We start from the raw sequence: 22,657 nt of genomic DNA on the forward strand, positions 1-22,657 counted from the left end.
CAGCCGGACATTGATTGGAGCAGGGATCCAGGGCTCCGTTCAACAATGTATACAAGGCAAAAGATTGTTATCTGCTTTTACATCACTACTACTTTGTAAGTAGCCTGCAGTGCGCAGGGCTTTTTACTTTCATTAAACAGTTTTACACTATATCTGCTTCTTTTGCCTTGTATACATTGTTGAACGGAGCCCTGGATCCCTGCTCCAATCAATGTCCGGCTGGGTTTTGTCTACATGTTTACTTATGAATCGTTCTGGTGAGCAGCTATAATATATATATAGTCTTGGTTTTACACTATAGTGGTGTTTAATTAAAGCATTCACGGCAGTGGCCATTATATATATTATTTCTCATTTGATTTGCACCATATATTTTTGTTTTGTTTTACATGCGCTTCCATCAACATTCTTATACACATATTTCGAGGCTCATCTAAAAGGGGAGCTTTTATCAAGAGGAGGCAGCATTTCTGCACGTATGGCTATATTTTATTGAGGATAATAATATACATTGATTCTCACCAAGAAGTGCTGAGGATTTTGGGTGTCCTTCACCCTTTGGACATTATCAAAGCACATTCTGACATATACTAGTGTTCCAAACTTTTGTGGAGTAACCATGGCCTGTATACATTCTAACAGTACTTGAGAAAAACTGAAAGAAAATAACTAGAGCAGGCTAAAAGATTTGTTATTAATGCTATACACAATTTATACATTCCTCAAAAATATTTTATTTAACCAGATTATATTTTTAGAAATATTGCAAGAAAATAACAATAAACCCCTGTTCACTCAACACACATTTTGTTTATTATTGTCCTTCCAATATTTTACTTTCACTCAACTGTTTGTAAAAGTCTGTGGTTTCCAATGCAGTGAAAGTCCTTGGAATGGCACAGAACAGCTGCCTTTACTATAGTGCCCTTTTGGCTTGTAATGATTTGATTTCTTTCCAACAGCCCAAGTAGCAGATGTGGTGAAGTGTGATAAGTATAAGTTTGAAAAGAATAAAAAAAATGATGCCAGAAGTGGTCAAAGGGATTGTAAAAGTCTTGGAGTCTTGATTATAGGAGAGGAAATGGATTTATGGACAGCTGGGGAATGCAAAAATGGGAGATTCTGCTATTCAAGAAAACACAAAGGTTATTGTAAATGTGGAAAGTCAGTGGGTATATATACTTTGCAAACAAAAAGTCATTAAATATATATGAACACATTGCTTCTGGGTTCTTTCTGTTTGTATACATGAGAATGGTCTTATTCATATTCCCACGTGGTGTTTTAAATGTTAAATTGGGGTTTGCACACAACTACGTAATGATTTTTTTAAATAGGATGCTGTACAATGTTTCCACCATGGTCACTGCTGCAGTTTTAACATTCACTGTGTAGCAATAAAGCAGGTTTGGATTGCAGAATAGGACCAAACCTGCATTTTATAATGAGAGAAAACATGTATAAATGATGCATTCTGGTAAAGTAATCCTATGACATATTAAGTTAAATGTATCTTTATAATGTATGCTATATGGTGCAGTTTGATTTGCACCAAGATACTTATTAGTTGTACTGACAGGAACTCATTTTTGAAGAAAACAATAACAAAACAGTAAGAACAGGTTTATTTCTATTTAATCACATCCATTGCTCTTTCAGTAGTTCCTGTAAGTGTAGGTTAATTGCTATTTGTTTATATATTACATGCATTCTTTTAAACCTGAAGGGGGAAGTGCATCTTAGTATAAACTTTAGTATAATGCCAGCACTAACATTCTAAGTGCATTTGCAGTTGGGGTATTTTTTGCAGTTTTTGAATTATTTCTATTCTGTTTGAACTTTTAAATGCCATCTGGATTCCAGAAAAAGAGCAGCAACTTAAAAATAGACTAATTTGGAACCTAAATGTTGTATCTTTTAGTCTTTCATTCAGACCAGCGCCTGATTCCTTGGGCTGATGGAAGAATTTAAAGTCTAAACTAGGGAGCTGCTGGCCAAAACATTAAAAAAAAATAGAACAAATAAAAGTTGACTTACAATTTTAGTTTAACAGTCCATCTTATTTATCGCTAACTCATTTAATGTGAGATTTATGTGAAATTTATGTGTGCCTTTTTCAATTAAATAAATAGGGGAGTTTGATGCGGTCCAGAGTCCCTCAACACCCATCAAAGACCTTGATGACAGAACTTGTAGGACTGCTGGGTCAAAATCGCGAGGCAGGGGACGAAAAAATAATCCATCACCTCCACCTGACAGTGATCTGGAGGTACAACCAGAAATTTTAATTCTTTATCACTGAGGATTTTATGTGGTATATTTATACAAGTGTGTAAGAAACAATGTTTAAACTACACCAAAGTTTGCAACTTTAACATCTTATTACTTGTTATAACATATGGTATTTATAATTCTATGTACTGATTTTATGAAATTTGTAAAATTCTGGCATTGAGCTCTTCCTCATTTTGACAGTTTTTTAAACCATTTTTTCATGCCAGAAGTTTTCCCACCTAAATTTGTTTAAAAAGGGCTATGCCAGGTCTGAGGTGGTGTATTTCTTATTGAAATACATTGACTGTCAGATGGAGATGCATGAACAAAACATACCATCAGACTTTATCTGATCCAACTTTATATTACACCCTACGCCGTAGGGGTCCCCAACCTCGTGAGCCACAGTCAAATGTAAACAGACTTGGAGAGCAACACAAGCATCATAAAAGTTCATGGAGGTGCCAAATAAGGGCTGTGATTGGCTATTAGGCAGCCTCTATGCACTCTATCAGCTTACAGGGGGCTTTATTTAGTAGAAAATGTTTTGTTTTTATTCAAACTAAACTTGCCACCAAGTCATGAATTCAAAAATAACTACCGGGTTTGGGGGCACTGAGAGCAACATCCAAGGGGTTGGTGAGAGACATGTTGTTCACGAGCCACTGGTTGGAGATCACTGCCCTACTGAGGTCAGATCAGATCTTACAAACTCTTGTGCTGGGTGTTGATGCATCAGATTAAATCTAACTAAATATGAGGATTGGATTATTTCTGTGTGCAAACAATGCAGCTTTAGAAATATGCAACATATTTTATTCCTTTTTTTATCTAAATATTTTACACACCCTTATAAATATGACCCCGGGTATTGTGTGAACAGAAGTCTATATACAACATTTTCACGTATCCATCTCTGATATAAAGTGTTGTTTAAGTCTGCTGAAAGTTTATTTGTTCTACAGGCACCATATAATGGGAAAATTCGTTTCTTGGTTGTAGATATTTGTTTTTATAGACTGATATTTTGCCAATATTTACAATCCTAGTTTCAACTAGTAGGAATCAAAATTGGCCACTTTCCAAGGTGTTACTGAATATGTATTTATTATTGTATTAGTGTAGCTTGCTTTTATAGCAGAGTCATTTTTATAACACAAATGTGATTGTTCTGACATTTAAAGTAACTAATAAGTATTGCCACTTAACTGTTAGGAATGCACCTTTTTTTAAAATGTTCTAGCGCTTTCTAATTTTATCCCAAGGGTACCCAAGCCCCTATTTAAGTGATGTCCTACAATCACTTAAGCTGTATCTTAACTTATTTAAACAGAAATCATTTCATAGGCTAGAGTCATAAAGCAACTTCTGCTATCCACCATTAGCCAGCCCACATGAAGCTTCCATAGAACCAGTGTAGAGGCCAGACATCCCTGGTTGTTGGCTTCAGTGACAGTGCAGTCATTTAGTTACTATCTGTTTTTCTGAGCCATTTATCAAACGTCTCCGAAGATGCTTAATGAAACATACACCAAAGAAGAATCAGTGATTTTTTGCATTAAAGCTTTGCTGTCTATAGTGTTTGATATTGCTCCCCACTCCACACATGTATACATAATGTATACACTAGATATACCACATGGCTAAAGGGTGCCTCTAATTTAAAGTCTTGATATCCTTTGGGCAACATTTTAATAGTCTTAGACTGTAGTTCAACATCCGCATTTTGTTTTTCGCAGCACTGTTAAACCTGTGTTGCCTGGCACATACAATACACAGTGCAGCTCTGGTTTCATTTCCATTCTCTTTTCTATGTGCAAGTTTCTTTGGCATACAGTTGGGCAATCATTATATAAACTTGACTGAAGAGTTTTAGGAAGCTAAAAACAAGAACCATTAGTGTGGCTGCTGAACTTGTTTATATATAGTGTATTATGCAGAGCATATATAATTGAAGATTATTTCTAACTATACAAATTGTTGGTAGCCATAAAAAGATATTCAATCTCTTAAATAAAACATTTTTGATTAAGAACACTGTCAGTGAGCTAACAAATCAAGAAGCACTGAGTGTGATCTTGTACAGCTGCGTGCTCTTATCACTAATACGCAAGGACAAAAAAAGGCTTAGCTAACAGGCATACCCATATGGTAACTAAGTAAACAGAGACAACATTCCCGAAACTGTTCCACTTATTAGGAATCTGTGAGAAAGGATGCCCAAATTGCTTCCTAATTACCTTAAAAAGTAGAGAAACTGTCTTAAGGACAAATTGCCATTCCCCTTTGTAATGTATTTACCACACATTTCTGAAAGTGATACAAACTTAAGCACAGCAATAAAAGAGGATCCTAAAAATCTAAAATTCTATCAGTGACATGTAAAATAACAGTTAAGAATGTATTGATAATAATGCTTAAACTGGAATTCAGGATAGAAACCAATGAATTCTGCTTATAAACCTTGTGAAGTCAACCTTTCCTACAGACTGGTTTGGGAAAACAAAAAAAATGGGGAGGAAAGGAAAATGAAAATTGTGTAAAAGGAGTGAAGGTAAAGGGTTCTAATGAATGTTAAAAAAAAAAAAAAAAGTTAGGTGACACTAAGAGATTGGGGAGCAGACGAATGTTTTCCAGTGAGAAGCTCATCTCATGCTCCACCTAGTAAATTTTCTCTGACCTGCTATAGGCCAGGGCCTTTGGCTCTCCTACATCTGCCAGTGCTCTGAATGTGTTTCATTTTGAGTTAAATACTTCAGATTCACACTTCAGTTTAATAAGCATTAGAAGGGCTTTTGCCAAATTAAAAAAGAAAAAGAATCCTGACTAGTTCACATGTATAGATCTTCCAACAAAGCTAAAATTCAGCACAAACCTTCCTACATGAAAATGTATTGCATAAGTATTAGCATTAATATCTTCTCATTTTTAAAGAAGCAGTTTGAAAGTGAAAACTATAGTGGCAAAACGAATGTGTGTTACGCATCAAAAAACAGGACACCAAATTTCATAAAACCACCTTGTTTAGCCCCTTAAACTGACACAATTGAATTCACATAAACACCTATAAATATATATTAACTGAGCTATTAATTGTGCTAATAATCAAGATTTCTTATATGGCAAAACCATGAAAAATGCTAATGTAAAAATACAAAAAGCTTGGAAGATCATATAGAAGTCAAGGGAGCTGTCCTAAGCTATTTTTTTGGTAGTCCTTTCACTTCAAGTTATATTTAACTGTATTTGAGTTATTAACGTGACATAAAGTTCAAGATTCAAAGTATTTGCATTCTTTTACTCATTTTTGCTATCACTTTTTTCAAATACATAATACATTTTTCAATACATAAGGAGGCATTTGTGCTTTTTAAAAATGTAAAGGTTGAAAAAAAACCCTAAAAACTACACAAATACGTATTCTGCTAAATCTGCCTCCTACTTTTTGTAGGTTCTATATGTGTATGTAAATATATGTTGCTTGTGCAAGACAAACATCCTACATGAAAAATAATTTAACCAAAACTCCAAACTCTTACTATGGTATTTGTATGCTAGGTGCAATTCTAGGGGCAGCTTTTCTCCGGTCTTCCAAATGGAGTCTTTTCTGAGAGACTATTAATGTTATTTAATGAAGCACACTAACCAGTTTTTTACTCTAATTACTACCTCCTTAAGCCTAAAGAGCTGGAAGCAATGCTTTGTTAACACTCTTGAAACTCTTTCTCAAACCAATGCAAATCTGTCTGTGTTTACAGGGGAAAGTTCCATTATGGTACAGAAGAGTTCAGTGATCAAGAGAGATAGATGATAAATTAATAGATAGATAGATAGGTAGATAGATAGATTCATTGACAAATGTTGAACACAGGTCTATTAACAGGTCTGAATAACTTTACCACTTGGATATGAAAATACCATTTGAACCAAGTATTTAAACCCATCAGGATGCTCCTAAATAGTTAACATACACACACACATATATATATATATATCAATCCAAATGGTGTCCGCACTCCAAGGCTCAATGTTCTGCGGGGTGCTAGCCAAAATTATGTCTGTATAGAAAATAATCATCTGTGGCCAGCACACCCTTCAATGTTTCATATATGTTAAATATATTGTTAAAACCTTTTACAATATATTTAAAATAAAAAATTTTTGATGAAACATTGAAGGGTGTGCTGGCCACAGATGATTATTTTATATATATATATATATATATATATATATACTGTATATATATATAGACACATTCAAACAAAAAAATGTTCTATCACTTTTCCATTAAGTTTAGACATGCAGTTCATTATAAGCAGTATAATGGCAACATATAACATAATTGCTCTATATATGTATGTATTATTCTTAAATAAAAAATAAATATATCTAGAAGTCAAAACATTCCCTTCAGCTCATGTAGGTACCCGAATCTTTTCAAAACACAAAATTATTCAAACAATTATTGACGACAAATTAAAATATATATATTAAAATATTACTTTGTATATAAAAATGTGATAAATACAGTTGATATATTTATTTAATTTTAAAATTGAATTTTTGCTTGTCTGTAGATAAACTTAATTTCTAATCTGAGCATTTAACTGATATAAAAACCATCTAGGAACTAGTTATAGTAACTATAGTTTAATAATCAAGTTGTAAAATATCATATTCCAAAGCTAAACATTTTTTTCTGTTTGCAAAATTGAAGGAACTGCAGGTTATTAGCAATTAAAATTGAATGTAGATTAGATCTCAGTTGATAACAATGGCTTTTCTCTTAGAAAGAGAAATTAACAAAATGTGTTTCTATAAGTCAAGAGAAGGCAAACATACACATACAAAAACCAGCTGTTACCTTACAGACAATGTATTGGATTTTGGCCAGGCTTCTCTTGCTGTTTAAACATGTGTGTCTTACAAGGAAACCTGCTTGGCTTAATGATGCGGATCACTGTGTCAGTGCAAGGCTTAGCGCAGAAAATTCTACACATCTGCAAAATCTGAACCAGAAAGAGACAGCCCTTACGAGTAATTATGTTTACTAGTTCATTAGTAAAGTTAGAAAGTAACTTACGGAAAATTGTGACTTCATGGAAAATTATATAAAATAGTACTGTATCCTTTAAGACTGTATTTGCATGTGTTCATATTTTTCAGATGTCACCACTGATATATTTATTCTTCTGTCCTTATCTTACCTATGTTTCAGCGAGTGTTTATATGGGACTTGGATGAAACAATCATCATCTTTCATTCGCTACTAACTGGAACGTTTGCACAAAAGTATGGCAAGGTGAGGGTTTTTTTTTTTTTTAAATACAGAAAGTGTACAAAATATACCCAGATGTCTTAATCTACTATTTAATCCACTAATTGTAAAACATGTTAAATACGAATGTATAATTATCTTGGAATCTTTCATTAACACAGTTATTTTATGCAAAATATTTTTACATTGTAAGTAGCCAGATACTGTATTCCATACAATATTCTCTTTCTTATGAAAGCTGATGATGACTGTGATTAAATGCCCTATATACTCTTTGAGTGACATCCAGCTTGTACTAAAAGTGTCAAAATATTGTGATGAGTGAGATTTTTCGCCACAGAAAAATTTGCCGCATGACCAATAATTGATACAGGAGTCAAAAAAATATTGTCACATGCATAAAAAGAATGTCCCACATCCAAACAATTTTTTTTCATGCGTACAACAATTTTTTTTGATGTGCCTTATTTCTGGCGTTTTACGAATTTTCAAAGGTTCACTAATTTTCCGTCAAAACGAAACAGAACAGATTCGCTCATCACTATTTCTCTATTCAAGTTGTACAGAATAGTGTTTCTCTGTTAAGATTTCTCAATATTTGGCATAATGTCATTGCATTAGGGTGCCCACTGCTGTAGTATCTTATAATATTTCATGGGTTATCATACCCTATCAAGTGTAGGCAAGAGACCTGTATATAATAAGCAAACCCCAGTAAGGTTGTCTGTGACTACCCTTCCTAACCCTTTCCATCACTAAAACTGTACCTTGTAGAGCTGATGTACTAACATGATGGTACATTTCACAAGATGCCAATAGCAACCAATCAGCAATTCATTTTGAACAGTCTACAGCAATTTAGAAAATGAAAGCAAAGACCTTATTGATTGCTACTGGAAGCTGCACATCAGCAACAGCATTTATGCAAAAAGGAGGTGATTTATTCACTCTAGTTCACAAAGAACAACACCTGTACACTCTGATCCGTCAACTATCTATATATTAACTTGAAAAAAATTGCCTCATGACAGATCTCTTGTGTCAGACATGTTTGCCAGTTTTTACCCTTAAGTCTAGGGGGGGGTCAAAAAATGGTTCAAAATTGGGCTCTACAATTGACAAGACCCTTCTTTTGTGGGCAGTTTTACTTTAGTCTTGAGTTTTTCCTTATGTGTAGATGTTCAGATACAGATCATGATGCATACTAATGTGTGAATTTTGTACTAGTCTAACCTCACCAAAGTTCACTTCGATTTGTCGGGCATATTTTTACATTTACTAAAGACCATGAGTATGCTTCTGTGAAATAAATGTGCTGAGTTTTCTCCTGCTGAAATTCTATGTAGTAAGAAAAACTCTTTAGAGAATTTACCATGAAGAAGTGACATGCGGGACATTAACAGGATGGAGGTGAAATAGATAATGAGATGCAAAAGTAGCTGCCCTATCTTTATAAAGGTGGTTTGCCAGTATGAAAAAATTGCCAGATTTCAACTTTAGCCCTTGTTTGTCTTATTTTTATTAAAAAGCTCTATTGATAGTATTTTTTAGGATATCATTGGAGAATTACATTAAAGATAGCTAATGAAAGCTTTTATGCTTATCCAACCAGCTGTACCACTGGCTGTTCAACAGGATATTACATAACTTATCCAAACAAGGGTGGCTGAATTGTGCTGACCCTCTTAGGTCAGTGGATTGCTGGGACCTCTATACACTTATACTCAGGACTTTGCTATAAAAATTATGTGTTTAGCAATCTTTAAGATTTGTACATTTTAAAGGGAATCTAAACTGAAAAATGAACTGATGCAAACCTACTTCTTAACACTTTTGCAATTTACATTCCCTGACACTTTGGGGCTTCAAAAAACTGTTGAGCTGCAGCCTGCCTGCGGTATAACACTGTCTAAAACTGTGCTAAAAAACACTTAAAATAGCAAATTAACATACATTGCAAAAATGTAGCCTTTTATGGCTAAATGCAAGAAAAAAAAAAATGAGTCCTTTACAAATCAAAATGCACACTTTGCACAGTCAGAATGATTTCATTATACATGGCACATTACAGTTTTTGGCCAAGTAACCTGCTAATGCTTTGGTGCCTGTGTAACTGATGTTTACATAATTCCAACTATACATAACAAATCAATTTTCTCAAGATGTATATGATTTAATTGCCAGATCAAACAGCTGCCATTTATTTACTCCTGAACATTCAAAAAAGCCTGTGAGTTAAAAATACATCATGTGCATCAATGTATATGGCGAAAAACATGTAAACATTTATTTCTTTGCTGGTTAAATAAGAATCTTCAACACATAGCAGATAAAGAATTCTATGAAAAGAATCAACAGCAGAAAGCGATGTAAGTAAACTGCCAATTATACTGTATATAACAAACAGAACATACAGTCTGCAAAATCACCACATCTCTACTGTATACCAATCCCAGTGTTGGGATTGAATGACAGGACTGCATTTTTTACTAATTGCGGCTCAGTAAAAGATGCTGATCTTTACAGACCTAACAATTTCTTGTCCATGCTGAAAGGATTTGTTCCAACATGGAAAAGATTTGTCCAGTCATTAACCTCTGCTTGCAGTTTGCTCAGTTGATCACATTCTAACAAACTGATACTTTCATTTTATAAAGGTGTCAATTATAATTCAACCGCTTTACTGACAGTCTATAATGTTAATAACTGGGAACATTTGGAACTGTTAGGTAACCCTCTGGATTCCCAAGTTGATATTTAATAAATATGCCCCTAAAAGTTACTTTTATAACAAACATTCTTGTATTCATTCCTTAAACAACAGTACAGCGGCAACTATGCTACCTGGCCAACAATAGGTGGATCTTTTGGGAAAAGGGTAATAGTACTTTTATTACCTCTAATTGGTACATGACATGTCTTGGTATGAAGATACAGTGCTGCAGATGTCATTTTTGAGCTATGCTCGAAGTCACAAACTGTTTTATTTTTATATCATCGTAACTGTCACTTAAGCCGTTCAGGAACATGACTATCCAGTACTAAACCCCTGGTAATGTTTGATGAACACTCCAAATGATACTTTATCCAGTGACATCTATGCTATGATGGTATTCCTGAATACACTGCTCTTGGCATGGCAAATGTGGTATGCTTCAGGAATGATGGCCCTCAGAACCCCTGAGACACTCCTCTAAGCGCTCTTCAGAATTCAGACACCTGCTGTTGTTTCCTAGTTGTCCTTTGTGTATGTGTATATCTCTGTTCATATTTCCTTCTTTGCCAAGATTCATTTAAAGTTACTATAAAACCTACAACCACCAGTCAAGAAATAAAGTATGCAAGCCTCTAAGGGGTGATGGTCATATGTTAAGACCCCCCCCCCCCCCCGAATATTGGTAGTACTAGGAACAGTTAATAATGTTTATATTTGGAAGTCTTTTTATATTAATTTTGTAAAAGCACCTTCTCTTCCTTAGTCTGAGGGGTGGATTAGTCATGAAATGCTGTATTTTGTCCAAAAATACATATTAACGATGGGGATAACTAGTGTTCTCTCTACCTTTCGGCCCCATTTTTTTATAGTTAGTTTTACAGCATTGCAGTTTTTCACAGAGCATAAGCATTTCTTCATTTTTTATGGTCTGCTTGTCACTTAAATAATTACACAGTTATTATAGAAATTGGAACTAAATCACATGGCCTATGTTAGTTGTCTATTGATTCAGCCAACTAAGGGAACCCTGGAATTACAGGCAGGCTCAGGCTGATAGTTACAAGCTTCCCTTTCCTCAGTGTGGGAACTTGCACATTATTCAGGCTGAGCTGGCTGAAGAAGCACAATGGTGGTCATCCTAACTGAACACATCATAAAACTGTCTAATAGCTGCCTTTCTTGTATAAAGGTGTCTATTTTTAGGCCACATTGAATACCTAATGTACCGCCCCTTTTGAAATGGAGGCTTGGGTTGAAATCAGAGCTTCCACAAAAGGCTTGGCACTATAGCATAATATGAAATAGGTGTAGAATAGTGGTATTCTGAGTTTTACACCGGTAAAGGAGGTCTCTAGAAAGGAAATGACAAAATATATTATCTGTTTTAAAAAAATCCCTCTTTTAGATTGTAAGCTCTGGTGAGCAGAGCCCTCTGGTCCCATTTGTATTCTGTAACCCTTGTTTGTTAAATTATGGTAAGCCCCCTGTTTGTAATAAATTATGTAAAGTGCTGCTTAACTTGCTGGCGCTATATAAATAAATTATGTGGATGATAACTGCTTGACAACTGCTTTAAAACTTTGCACACATGAAGGATAAATATATATATATATATACTTTCCTATTAATCCAAGGATGAGAGAGGATTCATATAGCTCTACACTGTTGTACATATGACTTTTCATATGCTTACAAAGAATATTTTGCCTCTGTGAGCGCCTGATAACGTCTAGGTTTTCTCTCATGATTATTTAAGGGTATCCATATGCAGCAATATGACCATGCATGCAATCTTGGTTATTTTATAAGTATGCTCTTCATACTGCAGGAATGAATGCCTTTTTAAAAGCATTGGTATTTAAAAATACATTAATATAAATGTAAAGACTGATATATTGACTGTGATGACAGTATAAGTCTTTTACACGACTATTTTTAGCCATCCCTGCAGTAACGAATCATGAATGCTGGTATGTGACCCATTCTGACCTATGGCTGATGATGGTTTTTGCAGCTGAACACCAGTTGGCAGATTCAGTTTTACTTATTGCTAAACCTTTAAACCTATCCCCTTCTGTTTTCTGACATGATAATACAATTTTTGTTACAATCTATAAAACTATATACTGCATAACACTGATAAGCATTTGATTGAACTGATGTATCTATTTGTACAAATTGCCTGTTATGTTGTGATTTTTAACTTATTCGGTTTTATGAATTCATTTCATAAATTTGTGGTAAAATGTTGAAGGCTGCCAGAAAAAGTGCAACCAAATATGGAAATACTGGTCTGAAAATTCAGTTTTTTTGTGCAGATGTGTAAAAGGTGTTTTTTATGTGCAGAATTAACTGACCTGTCATTAAGATGGAACATTCTTGAGAGATTAAGAAGACTGCACAGTTGATCTATGATTTTAGTTGGGCACACAAACTAGACAAATGCTCTGGTGCTTTAATTTCCATTCTAATTGCTAACCTGTAAAATTCTGTAAAAATAATTTTCTTCTGCTTTTTGGCATCAATAAAGTAAAAGGCCCGTCAAACTGCTTTTTAGCTTGGAAAGTAAAGGTACCCAAGAGCTTTTAAAAAAGCACAACTTTATGGCATTTAAGAAATATGGGATGGTATGTTGGTTTTTTTCTTCTCATTGAATGTATAACCTAGTCAGTCAATGTACTGTCTTGTAATTGTTGAGAAGTTGCTGTGCTCTGTTTCTCATCTGATGAAAACTTGATTAAACTACAAAATATAAAAATTTAACATATTCTGTAGAAGGCATCATGATCAAAGAATAACATCATGTCACTTTTAACACATACTGACTTGATATAAATATCCAATGCTAATGAACTAAAACTGCCAATGAGGACCTCCTGCTGTAAGGGAATATTACTGTCACATACACAAAAAAGGCAGCATTAAACAAGGCTACATACCACATGAATTTATTTAGAACAATTTTTACTGAGGCGATCTCACAGCAAATGAATGATTTTACAGAATTAACATTTCCTCAAACATGGCAGATCTGTTGTTTCATTGTAATGGGGAAAGCACAGGTCCAAAGAGTTCTATTTAAGTTTACATATAAATAGATCAATTAGAGTTACTACTGTATTTGTTGTGTCATGTTTTTTTGTCACTAGTTGTGGCTAAAAGATCATATAAGGGAAGAATCACACCCTTTGCCTTTACTTTATTTATTATGGCAGTTTCATAGCACAGGGGGGTTACCCCCTTCCTGAAATATAGTATTGAGTCATCAAACCCCTGATGCTGATGCTATGTTACATCTGATGCTATGTTACATCTGCCATAGTAAATGCATTTAAAAGAAGCCATAAGTTTAGATCTGAAATGTTGAATCTTATGTCAATGCTAATTAAATGAAATATATACTTGCACACAGGACATAGTTGCTGCATACAGTATTTTCATGTGTCTGTATGTTATGTTGCCATCAGCTATTGACTTGCCTTAACAAAATTTGTCATATATATTAATTGCAATATTTTAAGGTTTCTTGGTATAGCAGGGCCCCCCTTTTGGAATGAAGTTCATAACTAATAATGTAGTACATGCTATGATATTTATTTTGTCCATGTTATCACTTAGCTCATACAGGACCATACCTTCTTTACAGAGGTATTCACTGCACCACAAATAATGGCTGTAATACAAGATTGAGCATCCATCCTCTCTTAGTTGGCAATAGGATTTTTTTGATAGAGAAATCTATCATCATTTGTTGAGTCTATATATTGCATTCCTATTCACTTAAGTGTTAAGTGTTTTTGCTACCATTCTGTGACACTGATCTCTCAGTGGGGCTAATTTATCAACACTGGGGAAACTTGCCCATGGGCAGTAACCTATAGCAACCCTTCAGAGATTGACTTTTCTCAGCCAGCTGCAGGTAGTACAATGAATGCAACAATTTGATTGGTTGCCATGGGTTATTGCCCATTGTCAAATGTGCCCAGTGTTGATAAATGACCCCCACTGTCTTTTGCTTGTTAATCTGCGTTTTAATATTTTACATTAAATAGATTTTGTGTACCTGAAGTGTGTACTACACTTTTTTTTAACCAATATTTTCATCAATAAAAAAAATAGTTCATGACATGAATTCACATTGGCATGGGTATGAAGGTATAAAGGGGTTGTTCACCTTCAATGTCCAAATTATTTTAAACCATCAGCAATGCTCTCACCTTGTTGGAAAATCCATTTTCCATAAAAAAGTAAAATCTACTTTTAATACCTGTTAAATCAGTCCTTTTTCTGTCTCTCTGATCAGTTTTCTAAAGGGATGGGAGAGGCCTATTTTGAACTTAACACACTGAGAACTGATATGATTACATTATCACATCCAGGCGTTGCCCTTTCTTTTTTTTCTATTGGGCCAGTTCATTGTTTGCTTCTGTACTCTAACCAGCTGCATAAATTTAAAGGTCATTGGTTAATTTCTTGCTTGCAATGGCATAGGCAAACAGACTCAGCATATCTAACATACATGTATGAAGTGCAGCACTCTGTCACAGGCAAAGGAAGCAATGTCAGACTGACAGGAGACACAGACACAAACAATAAAGGGTATATTTATAATGCTATGTAAAAAGTGGAGTATTATCCGTGATGTTGCCCAGGGCAACCAATCAGCAATTAGATTTCGACAGTTAGAAATAAAAAGCAAATCATCTGCTTGGCTACTATGAGCAACATCACCAATAATCTTTAACTGCACTTTAGCATGAAAAATATACCCCTAGGAGTTATAGGAGAAGAAAAGTAATTTTGGCATTTTACTGCCAATAGATTTGCCACATTATTGCCACCTAGAACAATATATTTTTTCTGCAGAAAGCATTGCCATACCTGAGTAAAGAGCCCTAGAAGCTTTCTCCATTTGCTTAAGACAGCAGCTGCCATTTTAAATAGCTTCCTGTTTGCAGTCTAGCCGTTATAGCTCAGATCACACATTCCTAAGGGAGGGAGGAGGGAGTTCTTAGCATTCTTATGGGAGGGGAAGCAGCAGAGGGGAGGGAAGAGAGAATTGTGCAGACTCTGGCCACCGGAATTAAGGATTTTTCTGAGAGAAAAACCAACATGTTTACAAAAAAGGAGACAAGAAATCCTGTGTTTCTTTTGATAGAGGACTCAGTGCAGCTTTTCTGTGAATGCTTATGGTTGTATTTATACCCTTTCTGATAAAGCTTACTTAGTTTTTACCTTTCCTTCTTCTCCTAAGTCTGCTGCCAGTAGTATGTGAGACATCTTATAAGGAAGTAAAGAAGCAACTGTACTGTTTATAGGGGTCACTGACCCCCACCCCCCATTCAGCTGCACATTTTTTATTAACTATGTATATGGCAAAGATTGTTCTGTTAATGTGAACTGTTAGATTTGTGAATGTTGTACAAAGCTAGTATAGTATAGGCAACAAATTAATATACACAATTATTACTGAGAAAGATTTTTATGCATGCGTTCATCGTGCATAGATGTGTAGTGCACCCTTGACAGAGTCAAGTTGACTAACAAAACACTTAACCTAACTGCTGACAAAGTCACATTGGGTGACAAATGCTTAGGGCGAAACTATGCATCTGTGCACGCCAAACACTCCTAGGGGCACATTTACTAATCCATGAACGTCCGAAAAGCGTCCGAATGCATTTTTTTCGTAATGGTCGGTATTTTGCGATTTTTTCGTAAATTGTCGTGACTTTTTCGGAGCCATTACGACTTGCTCGTAAATTGTCGTGACTTTTTAGTAGCCATTACGACTTGCTCGTAAATTGTCGCGACTTTTTCGTAGCCATTACTACGTGCTCGTAAATTGTAGGGACTTTTTCGTAGCCATCGTGCCAAGTACGAAAGTTTCGGATTCATTCAAGCTTCAGTATCGTGACCTTGGGCCAGGTTGGAGCTGCAGAGTGCCATTGAGTCCTATGGGAGGCTTCCAAAATCATGCAAAGTCGCAAAGGTTTGCCCGCCGTTTACGAGCGCTCAATACGAAAAAGTCGCAACAATATACAAGCAAGTCGTAATGGCTATGAAAAAGTCGTGACAATTTACGAGCAAGTCGTAATGGCTACGAAAAAGTCGCGACAATTTATTAGCAAGTCGAAATGGCTACGAAAAAGTTGCGACAATTTACGAAAAATCGCAAAATGTTCGTTTCCAATCCCATTTTTTCCCATTCGGGATTCGGATTCGTGGATTAGTAAATCAGCCCCCTAGTGTTGGTATCCATGAAAAGGTTCCCTTACTCACTGACCTAACTTTTACTTTACTTCTTATTATCTGTATTAAAGCAATTGTGTTGATCTGACTGAAGGCTGAACTTGGCTACTGGGAGTTTAAGTGGGGGTGCGTTAGAAAGCTGTAGGGCAGTGAATTGGGGATAGGGATCTCCCACTTTGTATAACCATATTTGACCTTACATTAGGATCACCACTCTGAATATCATTTTAATAACTTTACGAGATATCCAAAATGATTGACTGATTTTGGTAATACTTTATATTTATATCAACTCATGACTTTTGCGGTGGTAGTTTTTGGTGAAAACTATATTGGAAGCAACATTTGCGCTTAGTGACTATCTATCCACATAATACTCTGCAAATAATTTATCTGAATACACCATGATTCAGTGATTTTACTTGGTTTTAATGGTCATCGCTCTGTTGTTATTTTAGATATACTAATATTAAAGGTTATGTTCCATAAGTGCACAAAAATCTTTCTTAGTAATATTTGGTCTGGGCAGCAGGTCCTGTGCACAGTATTATACTGTTAACATGAAAGCATCCCATTAATTCTAGTTTCTATTTTTAGAGAAACAATTGGCTTAGCTTTTTCACTGCTTATTTTCTCAAACCATAAATGTTTTTATTCTATACAAAGATTAAAAACATTTCACATAAATGCTATTGTATCATAAGAGTGTGATTATTTGAGCTTTAATCCAAAAACTGAATTGAAATGGAACATCTACACTCAATATATCCATCATGATGGAGCAGCATCAATATCCTGTTTTATCTCATAATTGTAATGGTTTTGCTTTTAAAATACGTTTTTACACCTATATATCTAATAAATTATAAGTTTGCTGAAGTGCAGTAACTAATAGCAACCAGTTTTATACTTTCTTTTATACTTTCTTTTTTTATTCAGTTCTAGTAACATGTAAATGGAGCCTAAGAGGAAAAAAAATTACACCATCATTAATGCCATTGATGTAAAAGATAATCAAATGGGTGATTGTGGGTATGAAAAATGCATTTTGTCCTAAATTTAATAAAAATTTATTAAAGGGATAAAACTTCTCTAGGGAATAGCTGGCCTCTCATGTCTCAGCTCAAGTGATTGTTCATGATTATACAATAGGAAAAGTATAAGATACATGGGTATAAAATACAGAGTGGTAAAGAGAAAAGCACTGCTAAGTAAAACAGCATTCGAAGGTATGTCTCTCAAAACTTCTAGAATGTTTTGCTGACCAGTACATGAAAAGTAAAAAATGTATCAATGACATGCCAATTATACCTGCTGAAAACCAAATACATTATAGTCCAGTGTCATGGTGTAGGAATGTGTTTGCCACAGGATATGGAGCAAATATAAATATGAATTCCCTTTTAAATTGGAGAATTCTAATATCATTTTAGAAAGGAGAATGTTAGGCCATTAATCTGTAAGCTGAAGCTGAACTGTTATTGCTCATACAGCAAGATAATGATCCTAAACATACAAGCAAGTGAACAGCTGAATGACTTGTGAAAAAACAAAAAAAAACCACACATACCCTGTATGTAATAAAAGCCACATTGTTTGACTGGGTTCCGTAACCCTTAGCAACCAATAAGATGCGTTTAAAGTGGTGACTAGTGATGAGAGAATCTGTCTGATTTAGCTTTTCTTTAAATTCTTTAAAACTTTAAAAAAATGTGTGAAACTGAAAAATTTGTGAAGTGCAAAAAATAAAATGAAAAAATTGATGCGCGCCGCAATGTAATTTTTTTGACACACGCAACGCAATTTTTAAAAAGTGTTTGTGCTAGTTTTGCAAAAATATCCGCCAATCTGCAAAACATGGAAATTCGCTGCAAATACATGCTTGCTGAAAAATTTTGCTCATCACTAGTGGTGACCAGTAAATTGGCTGATTGGTCACTTTAGGTATTTAGACCTGTAGCTAACTTAGCACCTTTTATTACATAACTTCCTAAATTTGACAGAATTGTTTTCAGAACACTTTGAGAGATGATTATGCATGAAAACAGCAATTATTGGTAACCTAGGAGGGATGTGTCAAAATCCTGCACAGTAATGAGAGACTTTGACCAAAATCTACAGTGTTAGCTGCAGTCATTTCATCTCAACAGTGGTGCATCCAGTTATTTCCAATGAAGCAATTCTGTTTTCATAGATATGCCATGCATTTCATTGTGCTTCACACCTATGAAATCACATAAAAACAACCTGGTGTCATTTTTTCCCATAAATCTACCCATCTTCCCATAAATCTACTAGATCTAACAAAAACATCTGGTCAAATGTAATGTAAAAAAGTTGCAGAAACAGAGAAATCTGGAAAGTGGAAAATATGTTTGTTGTATGTTGTATGTTTAGAGCACTGTAAATTTGGTTTAAACCTTACTTTAACGTTGTGTTAATGTAAGTGTTTTTTTTATGTCAACAACATATAAAATAGACTAAAAAACAAAAATGAGACAATATCATGTTCCAGCAAAAGAGAGTACATATAATGCTGCAGTTATATATTTATATATACATAGGTACAGGTATGGGATCTGTTGTCCAGAATGTTTCTGGATAAGGGGTCTTTCTCTAATTTGGATCATTATCCCTTTCAGGGCAGATTTATCAAAGTATGATTTTCGTACCTTTAAAAAAGCACAATACAAAAAAATCGTATTAAATCTTCAAATACGAAAAAATCATAAATCGTATCTAATCGTAAACTGCAGGAAAACCTTTCTGACTTTGATCCTTCTGAAAGCCTCCCATAGGACTTAATAGCACTCTGCAGCTCCAACCTGGCCCAAGGAAAGTCTCCCATAGGGCTCAATGGCACTCTGCAGTTCCAACCTGGCCCAAGGAAAGTCTCCCATAGGGCTCAATGGTACTCTGCAGCTCCAACCCGGCCCAAGGAAAGTCTCCCATAGGACTCAATGGCACTCTGCAGCTCCAACCCGGCCCAAGGAAAGTCTCCCATAGGGCTCAATGGCACTCTGCAGCTCCAACCCGGCCCAAGGAAAGTCTCCCATAGGGCTCAATGGCACTCTGCAGTTCCAACCTGGCCCAAGGAAAGTCACCATACCGAAGCTTGAATGAAACCGAAACTTTTGTACTACTTTTGTCGCGCTTTTTGTCGCAAAATACGAAAAAGTCGCAGAAAATACACAAAAGTTTTAACCTTCAAAAAAAAAATACTAATTTTTTTGTATTCGGACCTGTCATACTTTGATGAATGTGCCCCTAAGTCTACTAAAGACATTTTAACATGAAATAAACCCAAATAGAATTTTTTGCCCCCAATAAGGATTATTTATATCTTAGTTGGCATGAAGTACAAGGTACTGTTTTATTATTACAGAGAAAAAGGAAAATAATGTTTAAATAATGTGAATTTGATTGATTAAAATGGAATCTGACCTTCCGTAATTCAGAGTTATCTGGATACCATGTTTCTGGGATCCCATAGCTGTATTAGAATCATTCAGGACAGGACACCAGATGTTGCAAAACTATGGCTCTCAACATTCTTTGCAGCTGCTGGGGAAATACCAGTAGTTTTAGTTTTGTAACATTAGAGATACCTAGCCATGGTCTGGAATACATTATGTAATCAATTGAAACACTTTAAACAGCTTAGTATTGCGTTTAGAAAAATCTATGCAGTAGGTTCCCAAAACCCTTTAATTTATTTCTAGCCTTGTTTCTTATTGAGATTTTCAAATACTTTATATTTTAAAGGATTCACCAACAGCTGTGACTCTTGGACTGCGAATGGAAGAAATGATTTTCAACCTCGCCGATGCACACTTATTTTTTAATGATTTGGAGGTAAGCCATGTTACTATATTTGGTCTGTAAGCACTCTTCTGAACAGCTGTCTTTCGCCTCTGAGAGAGATTTTATGCTAGTGTGTTTACCAAACAAGTATAAGTGAGGCCGACCACAGATGTTTCATGAAACCAAGTGCAAGTGCAATCTCTTTAACTATCGTAAGAGCTCATTCATGCTGTTTTTTTATGTGTGCCCTACATTTATTTTATGAAAACAGCATAAGTGTGCCTGCAAGTATAACATAGTAACCTCCGCTAATTGCTTATGATTAAGTGCCCTTTTTAGGCACAAAGGCGTCAGGCTTTCGTGTTTGAGATGATTTTTCTTTAAATAAGTCTAAACGTTTTAACTGCACCACTATTCTTTTTTTTGGTCCAATTTTGTGCCAGTCCATTCTCAATTTCTGAGGTTATTTGGTATGAAATTTTTCTGTAAGTTGAAGGGTGTGAGGGCTGTGCACCTGGGCTCTTTACTTTTTCCTGGTGAGTTCACCCCAATCTCAGTGGGAATAGCCTCTTATTTTTGGATAAGATATAAGTGAGGCTGACGCAGATGTTTCGTGAAACCAAGCGCAAGTGTAAGAGCTCATTCATGCTGTTTTTATGTGTGCCCTACATTTATTCTGTTAAGTGAAAATAACATAAGTATGCCTGCCAGTATAACATGGTAACCTCCACTCAAAAATTGCACATTGCACACCATACTTGCATTTTTAATGAACCTACAGTTTGGTGCTCAGTTATTACATGTTATTACTTGGTTTGTACCTCTAAATCTTTAAAGCTGACACAGAAAAACAAATTCCTATGCCACTTTTTCCCACTTCCAAACTTGTAATTTAAACACTACAAGAAAACACTTTTGGTAGTGTGCATTGGGCTCTCTTTATAAAGAATTGTGCTTGTTGTGGAACGTGTGACTGTTTATTTTACTGTGTACTTTAAGATTGCTAAATGTTCTTAACAGCCCTTGCATTTAGCACACACTTTATTTTTGTCCCCAGTTCATGTAATCAAAGCTAAGACATTTGCCATGGAACAGATGTATATGATAAATTAGTATTAGAATGCTTGTCAGAGTAACCATTCAGAGCTAGTTAAGCCTGCAGAGGATAATTTATCCATGTATCATCAGGCTTTAAGGCTAATGAAGGGGTATTATAAACACTTACTGCCCTTGAAGTTGCAAATCTCTGGCTCAAGAAAACACATTGCATGGCCAGTTCGTTCAATTACTATACTTGAAATCAGAATGACCATTAAAGTTAAGGTCACCTTGTTGGGCCTCTGTGCTGTGTGGAACAGCCTTCTGTTGTTTTGGAAAGTTACAACTCCACAATACTCTGTTCTCATTTACCATGAGCTTGGAATCACCCATTCCTATGCACAGTTGTGAGTATCTGCAACCCTACTGCAATAGATATAGACAACAACAAGAGATCCTCTGCACTCACCCATTATCAATATATATAGGACATTAAGACATGCTGTGCATTAAGCTACTAAGAAATGCCCTCCCCTTTAAACAAAACAGGGATTGTTTGTCCATACATTGCAATATACTTCAAGCTGGCCAACTACGTCAAAGTCATCCCTTCTGGCCAGTCCTACACTGACTTATGCGATTCATTAAGAATTCTACTGCTTCAATATATGTTTAGCAAAGGGACTAAGTTTTACCTGCAACTTACTTGCTTTCAAGGTTAAAACCCCCATATGGTTGCCCTTTTATTGGCTCCACTGGGATCACCTGACTGTGGCTGGGAAGGGTGGGAGCTACAACATGGAGCTGGCCACTGCTCCTGTATAAACTATAGCAAAAAAGGGGAAAGTTGTGCTCAACCACTAAAATTTTAAACCATTAGGCGGGGGTGCAATGAGGTTGTGACCACAAAATACATATAGACAACAACAAGAGATCCTCTGCACTCACCCATTATCAATATATATAGGACCTATATATATATATATTTTTTTTTTTTCCTACTGCAATAGAGACAATTGTTACACTTTCACTTCACTGTAAATGGGTTGTGATTGTGCTGAAAGCTTCCCAAGTTCAGTTGGCGTCAATTCCGGTGTTTGGCATGAGAATGATGTGTGTGCCTAATTCTTTAGACGCAGGTGTGCTGTGCAAAACGCTGAGGGAACCAGGTGGTAGCTCCAGGGTTCCTCTGTGTCAATAGGTAGAATTGCTCTACATTTGGAATGAGAGGCAGGAAGGACTGAGTAACACTGAGCATAACTATAGAAAAATGCAAATGTATTTTGACAAAAGTA

The 22,657-nt window shown here is 35.4% G+C and overlaps 1 protein-coding gene across 15 annotated transcripts in view; it reads left to right on the forward strand.

Annotated features, from left to right (window-relative positions):
• The window catches only part of eya4 (EYA transcriptional coactivator and phosphatase 4), a 171,958-nt gene that overhangs the window by 128,579 nt on the left and 20,722 nt on the right, over positions 1 to 22,657 (forward strand). For all 15 annotated transcript variants that reach the window (XM_031902413.1, XM_004914593.4, XM_031902414.1 and 12 more), the window contains 3 exons: positions 2,133 to 2,269; positions 7,493 to 7,576; positions 20,286 to 20,375. In XM_031902413.1, coding sequence (XP_031758273.1) covers positions 2,133 to 2,269; positions 7,493 to 7,576; positions 20,286 to 20,375 — 311 coding nt within the window. The remainder of the gene's footprint in view (positions 1 to 2,132; positions 2,270 to 7,492; positions 7,577 to 20,285; positions 20,376 to 22,657) is intronic.

The sequence above is a fragment of the Xenopus tropicalis genome, chromosome 5, assembly GCF_000004195.4.
Source record: "Xenopus tropicalis strain Nigerian chromosome 5, UCB_Xtro_10.0, whole genome shotgun sequence".
Classification (NCBI taxonomy): domain Eukaryota; kingdom Metazoa; phylum Chordata; class Amphibia; order Anura; family Pipidae; genus Xenopus; species Xenopus tropicalis.